The 7013-nt window shown below is 42.8% G+C and overlaps 1 protein-coding gene across 1 annotated transcript in view; it reads left to right on the top strand.

Annotated features, from left to right (window-relative positions):
- The first annotated feature begins 1263 nt into the window (after nucleotides 1–1263).
- Nucleotides 1264–7013, top strand: part of ASAH1 (N-acylsphingosine amidohydrolase (acid ceramidase) 1) — a 24893-nt gene continuing 19143 nt past the window's right edge. The window contains exons 1-3 of the mRNA XM_005864102.2: nucleotides 1264–1275; nucleotides 3267–3313; nucleotides 6258–6348. Coding sequence (XP_005864164.1) covers nucleotides 1264–1275; nucleotides 3267–3313; nucleotides 6258–6348 — 150 coding nt within the window. The remainder of the gene's footprint in view (nucleotides 1276–3266; nucleotides 3314–6257; nucleotides 6349–7013) is intronic.

Here is a 7013-nt window from a genome sequence, read left to right as displayed (position 1 = left end):
CTCAGCAGCCGAAGGAGCCAAACCTATGCCATACTCACTATATCCTGTATTTTTTTCGGCTTCTGACTTACTCTCTCAATATTTATTCCATTCATTCCTCTTCAAGCCTACAGAACTCCCATTGTAGCTGGGACTGTTTTCTTATTATTTGAACCATACTTTTCTGATATTACAGTTTCCCCCTGTAGTTCTGGTCGTTTTTCTTTTGCTCTTACATTCTGTTATTAGGAGAGTAAGAATATTCAGTGAGGATGGAAGGAGCATTAAGTGAGGGACCAGTAAACGGCAAAAAACCCCCAGCCCCACCCCTGCAGACAGAACTGCATGTGGTCTTATTGAGGCAAAAAATGAAGCACAATCTCTGTCCCTCTCTCTCTCTTTTCACACATGCGCAGCCCCTCAAAGGATTTTCCTCTGAAGACACTGACTAGATGGTCTAGCAAGGCCAAGGACGGTTTGTGGGTGTTGGTACTTGGGTGCCCAAGTTACAGCCCCGGGGAGTTGGCGGGGAAGATGGGGGGGTACCAGACCCCACCTGCCAGCCGTTCTTGGAAGGCCTTGTGAGCTAAGGACCGTTTTCAGATTTTTAAAAAGTTGGGGGGATCAGAAGAAGATTACTGTTTTGAGACATGTAAAGATTGCACGCAGTCACATGTCAGGAACCATAAACGGCATTGTTTTGGAGCACTTCACGCTTGTTTGTTTGCTTTTGTCTGTGGCTGCACTAGCCTTTCACTGCTGCTCAGGGCACTTCAGTGACAATGAGGCAATTCTAACTCAACAGCATAAGTGCCACCTGTACCAATATGCCGTGTTATCTTAATCGTTTTTAAAAATTGCCAAAGCAAACCTATGATGTCAAAATGAGAAAAGAAGCGGAAATGTTGTTCTCTTGAGGCAAAGTGGAGTATGGGTCATCTTGTTACAGAGCTAGATGGCAAACCCTTGTGTTTATTGTGCAATGACACCAGAGTTGCGATAAAAGAGTACAAATAGGTGGCACTACAAGATGAAGCAGTCTTCACAGCATCCCCAACTCATAGGGGAAAAAAGTGATCAGAAAAATCAGAAGATGTAAAGCAGGGTATCTCATCACAGCAGAATTCCTTTATAAACTTTAAAAGTGAAATGAGGAGGCAGCCAAAGTTTGTCTCCAGGTAGTTCATTGGTTAGTGAAGCAGGAGAGCCATTTACCAGTGGTGGCTTACTTCGCATTTGATGGCAGCCAGTAAGAACTGTGTCCTGAGAAAACCTGTTCGCACGATGAGCCTTCGGGTGAGAACAGTTGCTCAGGACTCTGGCAGCATCATCAATATCAATTGAAGAACAAAGCAAATGATTCTCAACGTGACTGTTACCAGTTATTGATACGTATTGGAGCGTCAGTGCCAAGTTGGAGAGTAAAGAATTAGTCTCTATGACTAGTCTGTATGAAACAACTGCAGGCAAGGTTGTTTTCAGAGAAGCTGAGAATTCAGTCATTCCGTGAGACCTGAAGTGGAATCTGCTGTGACGTGTAACAATTGACAGCGGTAAAAATATGTGTGAAGGAGAAAAAGGCTTAGTTGGACAAATGTATAAAACTTGTGAAAATGGTGTTTAAATGTTGTGGCTATGAATTATATTATCTGTTGGCAAACACTTTATGGAAAATACTTGAATCTATCGTGCTATTGAACAGGTAATGTCAACCATGAACTTCTTTTGCTCTCATAGACTTAACCACCCTCGTTTCTGTGACTTTTCACAAGAAATAGATGCCGACTTCCCCTGCCACCCAGCAGTTAGACAGGCTGGCAGCAGGAAAGTCTTACTGTGATTTTTAAGCTCAGGGCTGAGACTGAAATTTGTAAAGATGCACCTCCTTCAGCCACTATTATTAAACATTGAATGGCTTTGGAAATTAGCTTTTGCTAAGTTTATATTGGTTATCAAATTGATATTTAATATCAAATATTTTTATATTGTAATAATTTAGAAACAATTTAAATTCTAATGATTGAATTCGCCTTTGGTAATTTGATACTTGATAATTGTTTCTTAATAAAAATCCACCCAACATTACAAGGCAAACAGCACTCACACGAGAAACTGTAGCAAAGTTATTTTGACAGCAATGAATGTTAGAGTCACAGATAATGCCAAGCTACTTTATACATTTCCCAACTATTAGAAGTTAAAACAAGATGCAAACGCTTCATTCTCACACAGGTTTCCTGCAGAGACAGCTTCTGGGCTCAAACTACAGACCTAGTAGTTCCTTCCTTACTCCTGTTTATTGTGAATTTATCCTCCTTTTAAAAAAAATTATTTTACTTGTATAAGATTGGGTCTCCAGAGGAAAGATAAACACGCTTGCTATCTTGAACCTCGTAATTAAGGAATCTTAAATCCATGTGGTCTTTTTTGTTCGTGTTGTTAAGAGCCAATTCTGTTTTACTGCTAAGCTTGAACACTCTTCCTTAAGTCTCATTCATTCATTGCCTCAGCAGTGGCCTGTGTTTCGGGGCCATCACCTCCAGGTGCACATGTTTGGTAGTGAAGAGAGACAAACATAATTATAATGCAATGCTAAACTATGGTAATGGGGCTGAGCGCAAATGCTGTGGGAGTACACAGGAGGGATGACTATTTTCATATGGAAAGTAGATGACGACGTCACACACACACACAAGTCAGTATTTGAACTGGATCTCAGACGGTAAAGCCAGAAGTTCCCCCAGTAGAGAACAGGCATTGTAGGCAGAGGGCACAGCGCCTGTATAGGCATGGAAGGGCGAGATAGCATAGGACGCGGTTGCACGTGGCTATGCATAAAGGGGAGTGGCAGGAAGAGAGGCTGGGAGGGTAAGTTATGACCAGGTTATGAAGGGCCCTGGACAGTGTGCCCTGAAAATCTGGTTTGGGATGCAAATCTTGATTGCAATAGAGCTGGCTCATAAATTCAAGTAACATCACATTCTAGCAAATAACTTAGTGATAAATCAACCTATTTGACATACATTTCCCAGCACGATATGATATATTTGCAATACAAATGCCACATTACCACACCTGGCACTAGAGCAGATGGAATTGAGACGGAACGTACACTTAGGTTTGAGATTTTCGAAGTTTTTGTAGGAGGAAAAGACTATTAAGAGGCATTGAAATGGTCTAAAAGGGCAAACCATACTTGATTTTGTCTTCATAAGCTTTAACAGTTTTTGCAAATTGCCTGTTCAATTTGTTATTTTCTGAAATTGTACATTTTCTTTGTTTTTTAGTGGACAGAAGACTGCAGAAAATCAACTTACCCTCCTTCTGGACCAACGTGAGTAAATATCAAAACATGAGATGATCAAAACACATTTCCCTGTGTAATGATCTCATAAAAATAATGGCAGTGAAAAAATTTAAGTCATGTCCTTTATCCTAAGAAAGACAAATATTTTTTTCCTCAAGTTTGTGTATTATGCATTTGACTAAGACCCTGGTCAAACATGAAAATACCTCATGATTAAAATGATCATTTCTAGCCTATCAAAATCACAGGGGGCAGGGGTGGGAGGGGGGGAAGATTTCCATTCTTCACTAAATTCTTCTACCTGCCACAGGCATTTTACTCATCCTCACAAATGCAGAGCTGACCTGGGATTTTCTGTGGTGCCTGAGTATAAACTACCAGATTATATTGGGACAAAATAGTGTAGGGTCTTACAGGTGAAACATTCCAGCAATAAACCCTGGCATGGTAAACAAATCCATCAAGGGAAAAACAGGATTGGAAAATCTAAAGGTACGGCCAATATTTAGTGTATTTAGCGTTCATATTTGTGGTCTAGATATATGGGTGGCTTTCAGATCCTTTGTGGCTGGCTACATGGGTCTATGAGAAAGGCATGAGACTAGCTCACCAGCCCAAAGGGTACCAGGGTGTGTGGGAAAGAAGGGAAAGGTATAAGGCAGGTAACCTTGTTTGCCCTGCTCTTTCTGCTCAATGAAAGTTGCCTTCCAGGTACAATGAAACTGCACTACACTAAATTCTTTTTTTTTACTGACCTTTCTGTAGAAAGAGGCACATCTTTGGCAGGAAGTAATTTAGAACCAATCAATTTCTATGTTAGTGCAAAGCTGGTACAGGGTCCAGCCCTCCTCGGGTTTGCTCTCCCCAAAATCTCCTTTTTGTCTCTCATCACTAACAGCATGTTAGTCCTCAGTGCCTTGTTGATAGTGCGCCTCACTTGGCTGGTCTCACTGCCCCAATTCATTGAACATTTAATGAGTAACTTTCCACGTTCAAGGCTTTTTTCCTATTCTCTTTGCGCACCTTATTTGGGTCTATGAATTGATTGCCCGGCCAACCTTCCCTGCTTTTAACTGGTTCCAAATTGCCCATTGTGTGAGTGTGTGTTTATACATGTGTATACACACATATACAGATAAACACCATTTTCTTATATTTATACATCTACATAATATAAATATTTTTGCACTGGTATTTCTGCCAGATTCCTTCCTAAGGAAATGGGATTTTGAGAATGCTTTGAAAAGAACAAATGTATTGGTTTTGTTTGAAAATCTGTTTCCAGAATCAAGGGTGCTCTCGTTCTCTATCCAAATCATACGACCAGCAGCTGCTGGTTCACAGTTTCATAAAACTCATACATATCCCCAGGCCCCGAGCTCAGCAGCATGTTTAGAGAATCAAATAGTTAACTCGTGACAACACAAGTGTAACTAGGAGCACAACTCATGACTTAGGGACTAACCCGTCTCTGCCGTAGATGTAAGTATAGGTCACGTTTTACTTTAACAGCCTGGGAACATTGTTACGTATCTAGAGCAGCAGTCGCCAACCGTTGGTCCGCAGCTCACTGGTGGTCCGAGAGGTCCAAAAGGTTAGCGGCCGCTGTCCTAGAGCAGTGGTCGGCAAACTGCAGCCCCTTGAGTGTGGCTCTTCCACAAAATACCATGTGCGGGCGAACACGTACAGTGCGATTGAAACTGCAAACTGCAGCCCCTTGAGTGTGGCTCTTCCACAAAATACCATGTGCGGGCGAACACATACAGTGCGATTGAAACTTCGTGGCCACACTCAAGGGGCCAAAGAGCCGCATGTGGCTCGCAAGCCGCAGTTTGCCGACCACTGTCCTAGAGTAATCCTTATGCCTCCTGGAGCAGAGCACTAATGGGGCAAATGCTGGCTATTTTCAGGCAGAGTTTTAAGCTGACAAATCACCAAATGGCACACCCTTAGGGGCTATTTCAGTTTTGTAACAAGTGCCAGAAGATAATGTTTCCATAGCAACAGAGAGTAGTTGTTGAGTTCATCCGCCAGAAAGAAATATGGCCCAGGCCCATTGATGAGGGAAAGATGTTGCTGTGTCCTCCGCAGAAATTGCTGTGTGTAAATTGATGGGTAGGGAGTTGAGGGATGGGGTGATCCCACAGTGCTTGGGCTTGGATTTACCGCAGAGGAATGAGAAGAGGGAAGTATAGTAGGAAGAAGAAGGTGGCTAAGTGAATAGCAAAGGTTCTAGAAGCCATCATGGGAAACTAATACATGTTGCCACTCTGGGGTTTTGAAAGACGACCTTACTGAAGCCAGCAATGATTTGGCCAAAGTGTTAGACTGTCTAAGAGGCAATGTGACTGAGAAGACCAGTTAGAGAGGGTCCCAGGCTTAGACTAAACCTTTGCAGAGACTTAGGAGGGAAAGCCAGGGCAGGTATTTTCTAGCAGTGATACTCAGGTTACACAGAACTCTAGAACCAACATTGATTCATTCCCATATCCACAGTTCACATTAACATTCCAGAATGTATAATTCTAGTCTAAGATTTCTGAAACTACTTATGATTCTATACAGTGTAGGACAGAAGCACCAGAAAATTCGCATTTGCAAATTTTGAGTACTAATTTCTCTGTATATTTTGTTGTTATTAATCCTCACCTGAGGATATTTTTCCCATTAATTTTTTAGAGAGAGTGGGAGGAAGGGAGGATAGTGGGAAGAGATTGGTTTCCTCCGCACATGTCCCAACTAGAGCCAAGGGTCAAATGTGCAACCCAGATATGTGCCCTTGACCAGGAATCAAACCCAAGACCCTTTGGTGTGCTGGCCAATGCTTCAACCACTGAGCAACACCAGCCAGGGCCTAACTTCTGTATTTTCATTAAGAATATATCTCTAACATACCCATATAGATAAAACTCTCTAACCCCCATCAAAAAACTGCCTTTACCATTTCAAGATGATGAGCCTTTCCTTGCAGCTATCGGGGGCCGGTGCCATGGTACACCATCAACCTGGACTTACCGCCCTACAAGAGGTGGCAGGAACTGATCACCGACAAGGCACCTTCGGTACGCTGCAATCTTAAATCTGACTTACTGAATATAATGCATGTATAAATGAACACTTTATGAAATCCACACCAATATTTGAAGAATGAACTTTGGATACTTTTCTGCCATCCTGTATAATAATTGCCTAATATATTAAGTGTCCGGTCATCTGGTCGACCTGGACTTGTTTGTGGCTTTGCCAACAGGTCAGTCTGAGGCTTAACCCTATAGCCACTCCCTACAGTGCACTGACCACCAAGGTTCAGATGCTACGACTGGTAGGTTAGCTTGCTGCTGGGGTCTGGCTGATCGGGACTGAGCAAGATGGGCCGGACATGCCCTGGAGCCCTCCCCCGGTCCCTCCCCGGCTGGCCAACCTCCCGCATCTCTCCCCAGCCCTGATCATGCACCAGTTAGGTCCCTCAGCCTTGCCTGGGTCCTCTTGCAATCAGGGACCCCTCAGGGGATGTCGGAGAGCTGGTTTCGGCCGGATCCTGCAGGCCAGGCTGAGGGACCCAACTGGTGCACGAATTCGTGCACCAGACCTCTAGTTTACCATAAATGATGGTAGAGGAAAAGGTGTCATTCCTTGGAGCTTCTTTTATTTATTTGTTTGTTTGTTTTTTTGTTTGTTTATTATTGTCTAAAGTTTTACATTTGTCTTCTTTTTCCGCAATTGACCC

This window comes from Myotis brandtii, unplaced genomic scaffold, assembly GCF_000412655.1.
Source record: "Myotis brandtii unplaced genomic scaffold, ASM41265v1 scaffold185, whole genome shotgun sequence".
Taxonomy (NCBI): domain Eukaryota; kingdom Metazoa; phylum Chordata; class Mammalia; order Chiroptera; family Vespertilionidae; genus Myotis; species Myotis brandtii.
The sequence above is the reverse complement of the archived record's forward strand: the minus strand, read 5'-3'. Positions and strand labels throughout refer to the sequence as shown.